Genomic DNA, 18,240 nt, shown 5'->3' on the forward strand with positions numbered 1-18,240 from the left:
AATCGAAGGAATATGATTTCAAAATTATTAAAATCAGAACCAAATTAAGTATTTATTTTTTGGTTGCCTGACAGCGGGGTCCGGTGCCATCACGATATTTAATGGATTTTGGGTCGTGACAACATAGTATCAGAGCACTAGGTTCACTTAGGTCTCACGATTCATGAGCGAGTCTAGTATAGTCTTGCGGATCGGTGCGGAGACGTCTGTACTTATCTTGGAGAGTCTACAGGACTGTTAGGAGCACTCCCCTTCTTGATTCCCCATCGTGCGATTTGATTCCTTTGAGGCTTATGCCTTCATTTCTTTCCAATTCAATCTTATGAGACGTGAAGCTCTTGTTATAAATTTGGAATAGAGGAATTTTAATGGTACTGCAGAGGTGGTGCGGGATGTTTCTCCCTGCGTATTTGATTGGGCTACTGTCGTCGCCTTGCGGAAGGCCGTTCTGTCATTTCAGCTCAGTATCAGTATTGCCTATGGTTTAAGTTTTGGCACTGATTGTTATGATGATTCATGCATTGCTATCACATAGTGTTGGTGTAATGGTAAGGTGCTTATCTATGGATTGTGGCAGTAAATGACTTGATAGAAGGACTTCTCATTTCATGGCTAAAAGGTTCAACATTTAGTTCCGGCGGAGGAAAGGCAGTCAAACTAAGAATGTTCAGGTTGGATTGATGGAGTAATGAGACTTGGTATTTTCGAGTATAGTGAAATTTTCATCTGTGATGTGGTATCATCATCCTGGATTGGATGCATTAAGTTCGCATGTGTTGTGGTCTTCTTCAATTCTCCTTCGGGGAGGGGTATTGTGAAATGGTGCCGGAGAAGCGGTTGTCAGAAATAACGGGGTATAGTAATTTCGAAATCGAATCGATGTTTCTAGTGTTGATGGCTCGAGAAAGATGATCTTCAGAAATGTTTAAAGTTAGTAGTGATCGATTTGTTCAAGTGCTACAAAGATAGATTTTGATTTAAGGCAACAACTGGGCAGCGAAGGATGAGGAAGTACATATGGGAGGTGTCTTGCTGTGATTAACATTCTAGAAGGCCAAGTGTGAGAAACAGAAGTCGAGTAGTTTCTTAAAGGATAGGGTTTGACCAAAGTGGGAGAATGGCAGAGCAGTATATGGGTTATGTGGTAGGATGATTACACGCCTTGAGAAAGTTTAGAGTGATTTGGGATTCATGGTGGACAGTGACTCGGTCTACGGGCTTAATTTGGAATATTGGCTGCAATACGTAGGAACGTTAGATATAACAGAAATGAGTTGCTTGATATAAAGAAGGATATAACAGGACTTTGGATTGGGATATATTGTTGCACCTTTAATTGATGTCCATGAGGAGTGAACAGACTTGTACAACTGGTGAATGAGCATGGGCTCAGGATGGGTTACTGATTTCGTAGTAATTGTACCCAGTGCAGCGGCACTGGGTGATGTCGGCATGGAGTTTCCACAGGTGGGTTATCTCCTATGATCAGGTTAGCGGTTGCGTGGTGTTGACGAAGATCCTACGAAGAATTTCTACTGACTATTCAGGAAGAGGTCGAATATGTGCATGTGGCTAGTGATTCAGAGTGGCCATGAAGTGTTTAACAGAAAGGTTTCGAGATATTTGGTGGGTTGATTGTGCAAGATCATGTCAATGGGGGATAGGAAGTCTTGGTGGGTTCCAGAGTTATACAATGGTATCTTCGAGCTAACTGGGAAAGCCCCATCGTCTACAATTTGATTGCAGGGTTATCTACTTGTGAGGTTTCTAGTTATCGACATATTGGTGGGTTATTACGACTAAAGATAGAGAACATCTGTGGTAATTTGAGCAAAGGATTTGAGGAATGTGTGCTGTAATTGGCCTTATCGATTCATGTCCAGGCTTGGGGAAAACTCAGAGTTTATGCTTCGTGTAGATGTGAAGTACAAGGAAAGTGATCCAGTCGGATGCTTCTTTGAGAGAGTGTTCATGTGCTAGCAAGGCCTTGGAGTTGGTTGTATTCAGGACATAGCCAGAGTGGGTGACTCTCAATAACTGTCCTAGTGGATTCAAAAGTTAAAGTGTGGTGCCTTAGGATTTCGAGTCCGTGTATGGTTAAGTCTCAAGCTTTTGCAGTAGACTATTAAAGGGGCTTGGAGTGTTCTATGTTATCTTCGGTCTGCGGTGTAGCATTGGAAGAATGAGAGAAAATACCTTCGGATTTGTAAAGGAATTTTTGGAATGGGTGTATCAGTTGAAGATGCGAATGTGCGCACAAGGAGGGTATGAGTTAGTTCTTGGGTTTTGAGCCAACATGGTCTCGTGAAATAGGGTCACTCAGTTTGAGTGAGGGTTGGGTTCGTTATATTTTGAAGGGAGCAATTATTATTCTGAAGGCAAGTCCGAAGTAAATTAGAAGAAGTCGGATCTGTTAGCAATGGTTGAATTGGCCTGATGGTGGCAATGATCAGTTCCTTCAACGTGTTGAGTTATACATGTGATTTGTGGTGGTACGTGCAAGGCTTGATGGCCGCCGTAATTTGATTTATTTGGAGATATTCGATTCTAATGGCCTATTGTGTGAAAAATGGATCCCGAAAGGGACATGGTGGATTAGACCACTACTTGGGGTTGTATTTTTTGTGGTTATGAGAATTCAGTCACGTGTTGCAATGCTTCTCCTGAAATGAGTCAAGTGAGAGGTTCCTATATGATGAAGTGTTTTCTATTAGTGGTTCAGGAGTTATGATGAAATTCTTATACTCTTGTGCATTGGCATGATTAGGTGCAGTGAGTAGCATGGGAATTGGAAGTTAAGGATCAAGGCTGCGGTTCGGTGTTGACAAGAATGCCACAAGCTCGGATGAACAGGAAAAGGAATTCAGATGGTTAGAGTAAGCTGGTATTGTCTTTAGCGTCACCTGATATCGGTGTCCTGTGTAGGATGCTTTGCGTACTGATTACGGATTCTTGATTTTCTTTACAACATTAGTATGTCTCGTGGTATAGATGTGTAGACTTGTTATCTGGTGCGGAAGGTCGTGGGAGCGTGTCACATAGGAAGATTATATAAGTGTGACATGTAGTCACTTGATTGATTAAAGATTTGAAACCAAGTATGGAGATTTGGTACTATCGCTAATGTGAGAGTTTAGGCCTGAACGACGCTCTATTCAGTTGGTTGGGAATTGTGGAAGTTTGTTTCGGATTTGATGGCGGTTCTTGTGTGTCATGGGAAAAAGGGTGTTGTGAATCATTGAAAGGTTATTAGCCCAGTGCGGTACGATCAGAATCGACTTGGGGTCTGTGGATGGATCTAAATGTGAATGTGGGCTCAATATCAGGCCGGATATGTTCATTTCAGCATAGCGCTATTTTCGGAGGGGTCTTCGGGCCTTGGATGTTATTTTTATTGTCGGCCCTTCCGCATAGTCTCTATTGTGCCATGTGGGTTGTGAGGTGGTTTGATTATTCACACTCGTATTGAGATCCGGCATAGTTCGTGGTATTATATGAGAACGATGGCTCTCTAGATGCAGGTCATTTATTGCACCTTAGTTGTGCTTGAGTTTTGTAGCTTATAGAGCTACCCGTCTCCCCAAGATTTATATTATGCACTTGGCGTGATTATGGTTGATTTTTGGGCATTTCGTGAGTATAAGCGTTACAGCTCGATGTGTGTTTTCTTTATATTATTATGTGTGGATCGGTGGCACGCCGCCATGGGTATATGGTTGGATCGGGTAGCATGCCGCCACGGGTATTATGGTTGGATCGGGTTGCACATCGCAACGGTATCATATGTGGATCGGGTTGCATGCCGCAACAGTATGTTATTGAGTACAGTTTTCCATATCTATTATTGCGTGTTTTGCTTCTCATTTCCTGAGGAAGGTTCATAACATCCTTTTAGTTGTTTAATTAGTTACGTGGGTTGAGTTGTTCTTTCTAGAGTTCGTTTTTCCTTATGTATCACATGCGAGTTTGTGGATTGTTGGCGCATGATGGCATCATATGAGACCTTTGGTAGTGTTTGTGGTGGCTTATTGCCAAAGCCACTTATACTGGGTGAGACGAGATTATTGGACCTGGGATCAGTGCAATAGGATTATATGAGGCATATTAAAAAAAAGTAAATATCGTTATTTGGTTCATAATGGGGTAATGGTCCATGTTAGGAGAAGAGACTCAATGATTTGTCGACTCGGAAGTTGGTTATGAATTTCTACACATCCTTTCTATTGTGGCAGTATTGCAAGAGTTGAAACGGGACTTATATGCTTCGTGAGGTGTATGTGGGCATCAGATTCGTGGGATTCTGACTATCGTTGTCAGAGGATGTTATTATGGTCATGTGGATTACACGGTTCATGGTATGAATTCAGTAAAGGTATGCAATCATGTATTGGTGTATCTTGTAGCGATGGATATGGTGTTCGTATGTTGGAAACAGACCTGGTAGAGAATTTCAGATGTTGGAATTTGGCTCTAAGGCTTATTTGACTAGATAAAAGGGAGGATTTTTATGTTTGCTCGAGCAAATGTGCTCAACTGGCGGGTAGGTGCACGAGGTGTTAAACAATGATTTTGGACAACTCCAGAGCAGTTCTTAGCACGTTCGAGGACGAACGTATGTTTCAGTGAGAGAGAATGTCATGAACCGACCAGATGTTTTGACCTCTAGCGCGTCATTCAGCAGTTTGAGGCCCTGAGCAGCTTCACTTCAAGTATTATGACTTGTACGTATGACCGGAATTTAATTTCAAGGAGTTCAGAGTTACTTTGGGAAGAAAATTCTAATTTCAGAAGCTTTAAGTTAGAAAAATTGACTAAGGTTTGATTTTTGAGTAAACAAGCTCGGAATCAGTATTGGAAGGTTCTAATAGGTTCGTATGATAATTTTGGACTTGGGCGTATGTCCGGATCGGGTTTTGGATGACCCGGGAGCGTTCCGGCGCCTATTATGGACGTCGGCATTTTTGGAAGAATTTCCAAAATTTGGGTTGAAATATATTTCAATGTTATTGATGTTAGTTTGGGATTCAGAGTCTGGGAATAGCTCCGTAAGGTGATTATGGTATTGGGAGCGAGTCCGGGTATGAATTTGGAGGTATGTAGGTCATTTTGGGATCATTTGGCGAAAGTTTGAAATTTGAAGGTTTTTGAGAAGTTTGACCGGAAGTGGACTTTTTGATATCGGGGTCGGATTCTGATTTCGAAAGTTGGAGTAGGTCCGTAATGTCGAATGCGACTTGTGTGCAAAATATGAGGTCAATTGGACATGATTTGATAGGTTTCGGCATCAAATATAGAAGTTTGAAGTTCTAAAGTTTATTATGCTTGAATTGGATTGCAATTCATGGTTTTAGCGTTGTTTGATGTGATTTGAAGGCTCGAGTAAGTTTGTAATGTGTTTTAGGACATGGTGGTATATTTGGTTAAGGTTTCGGGGGTCTCGGGTGTGTCCAAGTTGGTTAACGGAGCAATTTTTGGACTTAAGGAATGGCTGAAGTGCACCAGTTCTGGTGTAATCACACATGCGCTAGTTTGACCGCAGGTGCGTGACCACAGAGGAGAGGAAATGGCAGCATATGCGGTTTGCGCGAAGCAGGGCAGTAATTGCAGGTGCGAAAGGTTGTTCGCACCTGCGAGGTCGTAGATGCGGTAAAGTGTCGCAGGTGCGAGAATGCGAGAAGGGCAACAGGGTTGCCGAAGCGGAAGGGCATCCGCATATGCGAAGGCGCAGAAGCGTGTGGAGGACCGCAGAAGCGGATTTTGCCTAGCTTGCAGGGAATCGCACCTGCGATGGATTTTCCGCAGGTGCGGAGCCACAGGTGCGGCTGGTGTACCGCAAATGCGGAAGGTCAGCTGGGCAGAATGTTTTAAAGACGGGACTTGGCCCATTTTTTTCCACTTTTCTCTTGGTTACGGCGATTTTGGATTGCCTCAAAGGGAGGGTTTCATCAAGCAACACAAGGTAAGTAATTCTCACTTATTATATGTTAAATACATGGTTTGTATAAGGATTTAAACATGGAAATTAGTAGAAATTGTGGGATTTTTGGTAGAAAACCTAGAATTTGGTATTTTTAGATTTTGACCACGAATATGGGCATTGAATTGAGAATACATTATATATTTGAGTTCGTGAGGTTATGGGTAAAGTTTATCTTCGAAAATTTTCGGAATCCGGGCACGTGGGCCCGAGGGTGATTTTATCAACTTTTCGAGCGGAGTTGGGAATTTGTTTAAATCAAATTATTGTGAGTCTTAGAGTATATTTTTATGGGTTTTCACATTTATTGACTAGGTTTGGAGCGTTGGGCATCGGTTTGAGTTGTTGGAAACGCTTGGGAGCCGGCTATGGAACTTCAGAGCGAGGTAAGTCTCCTTTCTAACCTTGTAAGAGGGAATAAACCCCATAGGTGAATTAAATAATTATGTGTTCTATTTGTGGGGGCTACGTACACACGAGGTGATGAGAATCCGTGCGTAGCTACTATTATGCTTATATCTGGATAGTTTAGGACCCATGTCATGTTGTACTTGCGATGTTTGCGCCCTACTTGTTAATTTAATTGTTTAAGACATTTAAAAATTCGATAATGGAATTGTAAAAAGGTTAAACTTCATTTACATGACTGTTAAATGAGAATTTGAAATTTTGGAATATTTCTCCTTAATAAATCTTGAATTGGTTGTTTAATGTGTTTTCTCTTTTGTGGAGTAGGCCAAACGCTTTCGGCAGCAGATAGATGCATCTATGGTTTGTGTCGTTCGTCCCTCGGCAATGCACAGTTTAAATATTATGTTGGATCGGGCCGTACGATCTCGGCATGATTTGCGCATGATATAGTTTTGGAATTGATAATAATTGATATTGCTTTCATTGGCCCGAGCTACAAAAATGTTAAATGACGAAAATAAATTTGGAAATTTCTTATGAACAAAAGAATTGTTTACTTATTTCATGATACTGAGCTTATAGCCGTTCTACGTAATCCATGCTTAATTATATCATTAATATTTTATTTATAGCCGATAGTAAGTGTTGAAGTCGACACCTCGTCACCACTTCTTCGAGGTTAGGTGGGATACTTACTGGGTACACGTTGATTTACGTACTCATACTACACTTGCTGCACGTTTTTGTGCAGGTGCATATATGTCTAGTGACCTACAATCCACGTTACGAGTCCGCAGCCAGCAGAGTCTCCTGCAGAATATTTATATTTCTCTTGTTCGAATTTGTATTCCGGACAGATGTTGTATTTATTTTTGCATTCTTAGTTTAGGTTCATGCACTTATGACACTGGCTTTTGGGGTGGGTTGTCCTGTATTGAAATTGTGTAAAATATTATTATTTACATTGTAAATTCTACCTTTTACTATTTAATTGAAGGAAATATGATTCAAAATTATTAAAATAAGAACCAAATTAAGTATTTAATTTTGTCTTGCCTGACAATGGGGTCCAGTGCCATCACGACCTTTAATGGAATTTGGGTCGTGACAGCGCACCACTATCAGAAATAAGACATGGGAGAACCATGCAATCGAACAATCTCCTTTATGTATAATACTGCATATTCGGGTGCCGTGTAGGTTGTTTCGACTAGCAAAAATTGAGCTGAGTTAGTGAGTAGGTCTACTATGACTCAAATAGAGTAATGTTTCTTAAAAGTTCGCGGCAAGTCAACCACAAAATCCATATTTATTCGTTCCTATTTCCATTCTGGTATTTCAATGACTTGAGCTAAGCCACCTGTCCTATGGTGTTCAACTTTTACTTGCTGACAGTTAATGTAAGGACCCGTAAAAAATTAAACAAAAAACTCGGTGTTTCGTGGTTCGGACTTTTTGGATTGAACAGTACCCTACGGACTTAGAGGAAATGTTTCGCAGAAGGACACGTTTCTGCTGCCCATTATGCGGCTGTATAATCACTCTGCGAATCGCATAATGGCCACAGAGTGAAGCAGAAAGTTGGCCAATTTGAGGTCAGCTTTGCGGTCGATTATGCGACCGCATATCGGTCGCATAATCCCACTTGGGTTTTTGCGGAGGGAGTTCTGCGGTGCATTATGTGACCACATAACAAGTATGCAGACCGCATACTGGTCGCATGCCTGGGCCGAAAGTTCAGGCCCATGAGGGCCATTTCTGCCGTCACTTTGCGGACCGCATAATATGAGACCGCAGGCTTGTGTCGGGGCACCTTTTTTTCTTAATTTAAAACCCGACCCCCATTCCGTTAAAACACCCCTTTAGTCTATTTTGAGGCTCATTTATGATATTTCTAGAGTGAGAGAGAGAGGGTTCTAGAGGGAGGGCCTATTTTGCATCAATTAATCTTCATCCATCACTCAAAGCTTTGAAATATTCAAGTAGAGCACCAAATTCTTCATCCAAAAAGGCAAGACTTCATCACCCCAGCTCTTTATTTCAAACATAGCTATAATTGGGTATTAGTGTAATACTTCATGGGTATGAAGGTGGTTCATCTTGCATGCATGTGATAAAAAGTGTGGGTAGGATAAAAAGTGAACTAGAACCATGAACGTTTTCCTAATTTTGGGTTCAATGTGTATATTGCTAAAATAGATTGAGGTTTCTAAGGGTTCCGGATAATTGTAGAGTCTAAAGAAGCGCAATTGAGGTATGTATGGATAACTCTCTTCTTCCTAGAATCTAACTCCTTGTGTCCGAATAATTGGTGTAAGTTCCGACTTGATCATACTAGAATTGTTTGCCTTAGTGTGTTGGGTTGAAAGATTCATGTTCCCTAATTGTTTTAGACGTTTACCATGTCATCATGCTATTTGGGAACATAATTATGATTTTCCAAGCTCCTTCCCTTATGTGTGCAATGCCTTATGTGATGGTACTTATCAACATGAATGATGATGTTATTTGAATGAATAAAAAGGGGAAAGAATTTAATTGTAAAATGTTCCCAAGTGCCAAGAACTACTTAATAAATGAGGTTGTTTGTACCATGTAATGAATGATAGGAAAGAAATGTGAATTGAGTGAACAATTGAAAGAGGTTATGTCTCATGTGTGATGGCTTAGCCGATCGGGCCGAGATCGGACGCCATGCTGTACACATGGTGGCATTTGTATTGGAATTATTGATTTATATTGTGGATATGGATATGTCTCACTTGATATGGCTTAGCCAGTCGGGCCGAGGCCAGACTCCGTGGTAAAACACAGTGGCATTGTGAGTTGTGGCTTTGGTACTAAAGATTATTAACCTAAAAAGATGGAAAGATTGAATTGGAAACTATGTGATCCTTACTTGGTGTTTCTTTGTATTTCTGTGAAGTACTTATTGATTATTATGACTACCTTATCTTTGTTTCACTGTTCATTATACTAAGATTGGTGTTTTCCTTAAATACTAGTACTTTTCGACAGTACTAACGTTCCTTTTGTCGGGGGCGCTACATCTTTGAATGGGTATAGGTGGTTCCATCGCAGATAGTGCCAATCGCAGATAGTGCCAATTGCAGATAGTGGTGCTCTCTTTGTCTCCTCACAGCAGTCTTGGTGAGCCCCATTTCCCACAGGGGTCATGTAGTCCTTCTTTTGTATAAGTTTTCATATTTTGAGGTATAGTCGGGGCCTTGTTGCCGGCATTGTCATGTTGCTCTTTTGTACCCTTAGAGGCTCCGTAGACGTTTATGTGGGCCATGTGTGTATGTTGGGGTGGTCACTCGATCGAGTTGTATTTTGAAAACTTAACTATGGCATAATGTATATAATGAAAAATGGACTAGCAATGTTTATGCATGTATATCTAATCTCTCCCCTATTTAGCAGATGGTAACGCGTACTCTTTTCAGATCATGAATGAGTCAGGTAGGGAAGGTATAATAGGCTTGCTCGACCGGATTCACTCGGTTGAGCGCCAGTCACGCTCCCCGAGGTTGGGGCATGACAAACTTGGCATCAGAGCCTAAGGTTTTAAAGTGTCCTAGGATATCTCAGAGCCGTGTCTAGTAGAGCCCTTCTTATCGGTGTGTTGTCGACCACATCTATAATTAGGGGGCTACTTGGAGATTTAAGAATGATACCCTTCATTGTTGTTCTATATCGTGCGATAGAGCGGAACGTGAGGTTGTTTTCCCCTAACTCGTGCATTGTTCTAACTTTCAGTAAATGATACCTAAGAAGAGAGCGAGAATTGGCCAAGAAGCCAATGCCACCCCAGGAGTGGCTGTTGATCCCCTACTTGATAATGCGAGTGAGGATAATCCCCCTACTATCACACTGCCTGATTCGTCCACTCCAGAACATACTACCCTAGTTCCTACACCCGCAGAGGGTGCCACAATCCCTCCCGCCGATGTACATGTTCCACCTCCAATTCCAACTCCCGGTCCCGGTATTTCTGATGGGGATCTTAGGGAAGCTATTCAGATGCTGACTATTTAGTAGCTTCTCAGGCCTAGAGGTCAAATGTTGCACCCATCTTATTTAGCTCGCAATGGGATTCTTCTAGTTCCAGGGTAAACAGGTTTCTTCAGTTAGACCCTCCAGTGTTCACGGGTACTGATCCCGGGGCAGACCCTTAGGATTTCATTGATGAGATGCATAAGACCCTTCGAGTTATGCGTGCTACTAAGACAGAGGGAGCAGAGTTGGCCTCCTATCGTCTGAAAGGGGTGGCATATTCCTGGTTTGAGATGTGGAAGGATTCCCGTGAGGAGGGGCACCCTCCAGCCAGATAGAGTGAGTTCGCAGATGCCATCACATACCATTTCTTGTATGCCGAGACTAAGGCAGCCCATACTATGGAGTTTGACACCCTTAAACATGGTAGTAAGAGTGTGTGGGAATATCACATGGAGTTCGTGCGCCTGTCAAAGTATGATGTTCATATGATGCTGACTATGGAGACTAGGGTGCGTCGATTTGTGCAGGGCCTTAGCCCTTTGGTTATTAATGAGGCTGCCACAGTTGCTCTAAATTCTGACATGAACTATGGAAAGATGGTGGCATTTTCCCAAGCTATGGAGGCTCGAAAGTTAAAGTTCAGGATGGAACGGGAAAGTAGTAGTAGGGCCCGATCAGCAGGCAACCTTGGGGATTCACTCGGAGGTGGGATATCAGCTTTTCGGGGAGGATCATCACGGCCATCCCAGTTTTATGCTCAATCTTCAGCTAGTGCCTTGCCATCAGGGCACGGTCAGCAGCAAGGGAGTCGCTTTAGGCCCGGTCAGGGCAGCAGGGGTCCCACCACCAGGACCGATTGGGAGGGAGATTCCAGTAGCAATAGAGGGCCTCATGACCTAATTGTGGGAGGATACATTTGAGAGTCTTCTACCTAGACATGCCAGCATGTTACGTATGCGGAATGAGGGGCCATATTCAGAGGGAGTGTTTTGCATCCGGTCACGGTACAGGCAGGGGAACTGCCCAGTCATCCAATCCTACAACTGCTATATCTTCAGCACCCCTTTCAGCTCGAGGCTCTCCAGCACCCACAGGGCGTGGTGCAGCTAGGGGTAGTGCACATAGTTCGGGAGGACCCAGCCGATTCGTGGTCGACAGAATGCAGAGGCTTCCCCAGATGTCGTCACAGGTATATTGACTATTCAATCTCATGATGTGTATGCCCTTATTGAACCCGAATCTTCTTTGTCCTATGTTACTCCTTATGTTGCTACCAGCTTCGGGATAGAACCGGAACAACTTCATGAGCCGTTCTCTGTATCTACTCCGGTAGGTGAATCTATTACGGTCGCGCGGGTTTATAGGGATTGTATTGTCATGGTGCATGGTCGGGACACCATGGATAATCTCATTGAACTGGGGATGATTGATTTTGATGTAATAATGGGAAAGACTGGCTTTATTCATGTTTTGCCAAACTCGATTGCCGAACCAGAATTATAAGGCTTGAGTTTCCTAACGAGCCAGCTGTTGAGTGGGAGGGGAATAATGTTATGCCAAAAGGTAGGTTTATTTCTCACCTTAAGGCCACAAAGATGATCAGGAAGGGGTGTATTTATCATTTGGTCCGAGTTACGGACACCACTGCTGAGGTGCCTACCCTTGAATCTGTATCAATTGAGAATGAATTCCCCGATGTCTTTCCGGATGAGCTCCCTGGAATTCCTCCAGACAGGAAGATTGATTTTGGGATTGATGTGATGCCAGGCATGCAGCCTATATCCATTCCACCTTATACAATGGCGTCAATAGAATTAAAAGAGCTAAAGGAACAACTACGGGATTTGCTAGAGAAAGATTTCATTCGACCGAGTGTGTCTTGGGGTGCACCGGTTCTCTTTGTCATAAAGAAAGATGGATCGCTGCGGATGTGTATTGATTACCAGCAATTCAATAAAGTCACAATCAAAACAAATACCCATTGCCTAGAATAGATTATATGTTTGATCAATTACAAGGTGCTAAGCTTTTCTACAAAATTGATTTGCGGTACAGGTACCATCAATTGAAGGTAAGGGAGTAGGATATTCTGAAAACACCTTTCAGAACCCGATAAGGGCACTTTGAATTCTTGGTAATGTCTTTCGGGCTAACAAATGCCCCAGCAGCTTTCATGGATCTTATGAATCGAGTCTTCAAGCCGTTTCTTGACTCCTTTGTGATAGTATTCATTAATGACATCCTTGTATATTCACGAAGTCGAGAGGACCACACCGACCACCTCAGGGTAGTTCTGCAGACTCTTCATCAACACCAACTCTATGCAAAGTTCTTGAAATGTGAATTTTGGCTTGAATCCGTTACATTCCTGGGTCATGTCGTCTCCGTAGAAGGAATTAAGGTTGATCCTCAAAAGATTGCAGCGGTGAAGTATTGACCTAGACCTACTACTCCAGTAGATATTCGTAGTTTCTTGGGTTTGGCCGGGTATTATAGGAGGTTCATGGATGGGTTCTCTACTATTGCCTCTCCATTGACTAAATTGACGCAGAAGGCGGTTAAGTTCCAGTGGTTTGATGCTTGTGAAAGGAGCTTCCAGGAATTGAAATCAAGATTGACGTCGGTGCCGGTATTGACCCTGCCAGAGGGTACCGGGAATTGAAATCAAGATTGACGTCGGCGCCGGTATTGACCCTGCCAGAGGGTACCGAGGGGTTTGTGGTGTATTGCGATGCTTCAAGGATCGGTCTTGGGTGTGTATTAATGCAATTTCTGGAAGATATTTCAACAAGATTTGGGTACGCAGGTAAATCTTAGCACGACTTTCCATACACTTGAGGACATGTTGCGTGCGTGTGTGCTTGACTTCAAGGGTAGCTGGGATGATCATTTTTCGCTCATAGAATTTGCTTATAACAACAGCTTTCATGCCAGTACTCAGATGGCGCCGTTTAAGGCCTTGTATGGTAAAATATATAGATCGCCGAATGGGTGGTTCGAGGTTGGAGAAGCTGAACTAATAGGACCTGACCTTGTGCATCAGGCTATGGAAAAGGTTAAGATCATAAAAGAGCTATTGAAAACTGCTCAGAGTCGTCAAAAATCCTATTCAGATGTTCGTCGCAGAGACTTAGAGTTCAAGGAAGATTATTGGGTGTTCTTGAAGGTATCTCCCATGAAGGGGATCATGCAGTTTGGAAAGAAAGGGAAATTAAGTCCGAGGTATGTCGGGGCATACATAATCATTCAAAGGATAGGTTAGGTGGCATACAAGCTTGAGCTACCACCTGAGATGTCATTAGTGCACCCAGTATACCATGTGTCCATGTTGAAGAAGGTAGTTTGAGATCCGTCCGCTATTGTGCCAGTTGAGACCATCGAGGTTAGTGAAAATTTGTCATATGTCCGAAAGTTGAGGAACAACAAATTGCATCCGTAAAGGTATTATGGCAAAACAGCAAGTTGAAGATGCTACTTGGGAAGCTGAGAATGAAATGAAAAAGAAGTACCCTCATTTGTTTGAATAGCCATGTAATAGTTCTATGAAGTTGTTTCGCCATAAATTTTGTATCACTTGTTCAGCTAATGTAAAGATATTCCTTCTTAGCTATTTGTTCCTTATGAGGCCTCGATGAGTGTTATTTTGTGTTGTGTTGCATTATTTGACCGTACGAATATGTGTTAGGATGTGTTTCTGGGGCTCTCTGGCAGGTGGATAGGCCTAATTACAAAGGAAATTCTGGCGAAATTTTTAGGAAGTTAGGAAGTTAGGAAAATTTGGGGCTGATGGTATGTGGCATAACTAAAACTGTGTTAAGTGAACCTTGATCCTCATTCGAGGACAAATGATCTTAAGTGGGGGAGGATGTAAGGACCCGTAAAAATTTTAACAAAAAACTCAGGGTTTTGTGGTGCCAAGTTTTATTCATGCGTTATCATAGTAGAAATTCTTCACGGCAAGCTTGCTCGCCGCGGTTCGAACTTTTTGGATTGAACAGTACCCTACGGACTTAGAGGAAAATGTTTCGCAGAAGGACGCATTTCTGCAGCCCATTATGCGGCCGCATAATCACTCTGCGGACCGCATAATGGCCGCAGAGTGAAGCAGAAAGTTGGCCAATTTGATGTCAGCTTTGCAGACCGCATAATCACTCTGCCGACCGCATAATGACCGCAGAACAAGTATGCGGACCGCATACTAGTCGCATACCTGGGCCGAAAGTTCAGGCCCCTGAGGGCCATTTCTGTGGTCACTTTGCGGACCGTATAACCATTATGCGGTTGCATATGCGATGGCAGACCTGTGTCGGGGCACCTTTTTTTCTTAATTTAAACCCGACCCCCATTCCGTTAAAACACCCCTTTAGTCTATTTTGAGGCTCATTTATGATATTTCTAGAGTGAGAGAGAGAGAGAGGGTTATAGAGTGTGGGCCTATTTTGCATCAATTAATCTTCAACCATCACTCAAAGCTTGGAAATATTCAAGTTGAGCACCAAATTCTTCATCCAAAAAAGCAAGATTTTATCACCCCACCTCTTAATTTCAAACATAGCTATAATGGGATATTAGTGTGATACTTCATGGGTATGAGTGTGATTCATCTTGCATGCATGTGATAAAGAGTGTGGGAAAGATAAAAAGTGAACTAGAACCATGAACGTTTTCCTAATTTTGGGTTCAATTTGTATATTGCTAAAATAGATTGAGGTTGCTAAGGGTTCTGGATAACTGTAGAGTCTAAAGAAGCGCAATTGAGGTATGTATGGCTAACTCTCTTCTTCCGAGAATCGAACTCCTAGTGTCCGAATAATTGGTGTAAGTTCCGATTTGATCATTCTAGAATTGTTTGCCTTAGTGTGTTGGGTTGAAAGATTCATGTTCCCTAATTGCTTTAGATGTTTACAATGTTATCATGCTATTTGAGAACGTAATTATGATTTTCCAAGCACCTTCCCTTATGTGTGCAATGCCTTATGTGATGGTACTTATCGACATAAATGATGATGTTATTTGAACGAATAAAAAGGGGAAAGACTTTAATTGTAAAATGTTCCCAAGTGCCAAGAACTACTTAATAAATGAGGTTGTTTGTACCATGTAATGAATGGTGGGAAAGAAATGTGAATTGAGTGAAAAATTGAAAGAGGTTATGTCTCATGTGAGATGGCTTAGCCGATCGGGCCGAGATCGGACGCCATGCTGTACACATGGTGGCATTTGTATAGGAATTATTGATTTACATTATGGATATAGATATGTCTCACTTGAGATGGCTTAGCCGGTCGGGCCGAGACCGGACTCCGTGTAAAAACACGGTGGCATTGTGAGTTGTGGCTTTGGCACTAAAGATTATTAACCTAAAAAGATGGAAAGATTGAATTGGAAACTATGTGATCCTTACTTGGTGTTTCTTTGTATTTCTGTGAAGTACTTATTGATTATTATGACTGCCTTCTCTTTGTTTCACTGTTCATTCTACTAAGATTGGTGTTTGCCTTACATACTAGTACTATTCGACAATACTAACGTCCCTTTTGCCGGGGGTGCTATATCTTTGAATGGATATAGGTGGTTCCATCGCAGATAGTGGTGCTCTCTTTGTCTCCTCACAGCAGTCTTGGTGAGCCCCATTTCTCCAAGGGGTCATTTAGTCCTTCTTTTGTATAAGTTTTCATTTTTTGAGGTATAGCCGGGGCCTTGTTGCTGACATTGTTATGTTGCTTTTTTGTACCCTTAGAGGCTCCGTAGACGTTTATGTGGGTCATGTATGCATGTTGGGGTGGTCGTTGGATCGAGTTATATTTTGAAAACTTAACTATGGCATAATGTATATAATGAAAAATGGACTAGCAACGTTTATGCATGTATATCTGATCTCTCCCCTATTTAGCAGATGGTAACGCGTCCTCTTTTCGGATCATGAATGAGTCGGGTAGGGAAGTTCTAATAGGCTTGCTCGACCGGGTTCACTCGGTTGAGCACGGGTCGCACTCCCCGAGGTTGGGGCATGACAGTTAAGGCATTCTGATACATAATCTGCAATATCTCACTTCATATTATTCCACCAATATATATCCCTCAAATCATGATCTATTTTAGTAGAACCTGGATGTATTGAATATCTGGAGCTATGAGCTTCTACCATAATTGTCCTTTGAAGATCATCTACATTAGGCACTCATAAGTGGCCATTAAGTCTCATCACACCATTCTCATCAAGTGCAAAATTCTTAATCTTGCCACTGAGGACACCTTCCTTAAGCTTAAGCAAGCTAGCGTCCTCAAATTGTTTGGCTTTAACTTGCTCTACTAAAGTATACTTAGCACCCATACTTGCTATTAACCTTCCATCATACTTCTCATCGAGACGAACCCTTTGGCTAGCTTTTTGTTAGGGTCCCCTTAACTATTGGACGTTCGACCACAGACAACCTGGTCAAACTCCCCATGGATCTTCTGCTCAGAGCATCAACAACCACATTTGCTTTGTCGAGATGGTAAAAGATATTACAGTCATAATCTTTAAGCAACTCCAACCACCTGCGTTGTCTCAGATTCAACTCTTTCTACTTGAATTTATACTGCTAACTTTTGTGATCTGTATAAATGTCACACTATTTTCCATAAGGGTAGTGAAACCATATTTTTAGAGCAAAACTAACTACCGCTAGCTTAAGATCGTGGGTAGGATAATTTCATTCATGATTCTTTAATTTCCTAGAAGCATAAACAATTGCCTTGTCATTATGCATAAGAACACATCCTAACCCTACCCTGGAAGCATCACAATAGATCACATATTTACCTATAGGGCTAGGTAGAGTCAGGATTGGGGTTGCAGTCAACCTATTCTTGAGTTCTTGAAAACTTTTCTCACAAGCTTCAGACCATTGGAACTTCACATTTTTTTGAGTTAACTTTGTCAATGGGGCAGCTACTGAAGAAAAACCTTCTACAAAACGACGGTAGTAACCTGCCAATCCTAGAAAACTGCGAATCTCTGTAGGGGTCTTCAGCCTAGGCCAACTCTTAACTGCTTCTATTTTCTGTGGGTCTACTCTAATGCCTTCTTTCGAGACCACGTGTCCCAAAATGTAACTGTATCAAGCAAAAATTCACATTTGAAAAATTTGGCATAAAGCTGATACTCCTTGAGTATTTGAAGAACTGTTCTCAAATGATTCTCATGCCCTTTTCGGCTACAAGAATACACCAAAATATCATCGATAAATACTATGACAAAGGTATCTAAGAAAGTCTTGAAGAATCTGTTCATTAAGTCCATAAAAGCTGCTGGTGCATTGGTCAACCCAAAGGACATCACTAAAAATTCATAGTGACAGTACCGAGTTCTGAAAGCTATTTTCGGGATGTTTACCTCTCTGATTTTTAACTGATGGTGTCCCGATCTAAGATCTATTTTTGAGAAATACCTGACACCCTGCAACTGATCAAATAAGTCATCTATCCTGGGTAGTGAATATTTATTTTTGATAGTAAACTTATTCAGCTGGCGGTAATCTATACACATCCGTAGCGAACCATCTTTTTTCTTCACAAACAACACTGGAGCACCCTAGGTTAAAACACCAGGTCGAATAAAACCCTTATCTAATAGGTCTTGTAACTGCTTCTTGAGTTCATTTAGCTCAGTTGGAGCCATTATGTAAGGAGGAATCGAGATTGGTTGAGTTCCTGGCAATGTGTCTATGCCAAACTCAATCTCCCTATTTGGTGGTATCCTTGGGAGATCATCAAGGAACATATCTAAAAACTTGTTCACAATCATTACCGATTCAATCACTGGGGAGTCGACTTTCATATCCCGTACATGTTCTAGATACGCCAAA

At 42.0% G+C, this 18,240-nt stretch overlaps 2 protein-coding genes across 2 annotated transcripts; one reads left to right on the top strand and one right to left on the bottom strand.

Annotated features, from left to right (window-relative positions):
• The first annotated feature begins 10,785 nt into the window (after window positions 1-10,785).
• LOC138893676 (uncharacterized) lies at window positions 10,786-11,307 on the top strand. The gene has a single exon (XM_070178327.1). It carries the CDS (start codon window positions 10,786-10,788, stop codon window positions 11,305-11,307), a length of 522 nt encoding a protein of 173 aa, XP_070034428.1.
• Window positions 11,308-17,085: 5,778 nt separating this feature from the next.
• Window positions 17,086-17,921, bottom strand: LOC138893677 (uncharacterized mitochondrial protein AtMg00860-like). The gene is made up of 2 exons (XM_070178328.1): window positions 17,824-17,921; window positions 17,086-17,488 (listed from the first exon to the last, which is right to left on the bottom strand). Exons 1-2 carry the CDS (start codon window positions 17,919-17,921, stop codon window positions 17,086-17,088), a joined length of 501 nt encoding a protein of 166 aa, XP_070034429.1.
• Window positions 17,922-18,240: the final 319 nt, after the last annotated feature.

This window comes from Nicotiana tomentosiformis, chromosome 6, assembly GCF_000390325.3.
Source record: "Nicotiana tomentosiformis chromosome 6, ASM39032v3, whole genome shotgun sequence".
In the NCBI taxonomy this organism is placed as follows: Eukaryota; Viridiplantae; Streptophyta; class Magnoliopsida; order Solanales; family Solanaceae; genus Nicotiana; species Nicotiana tomentosiformis.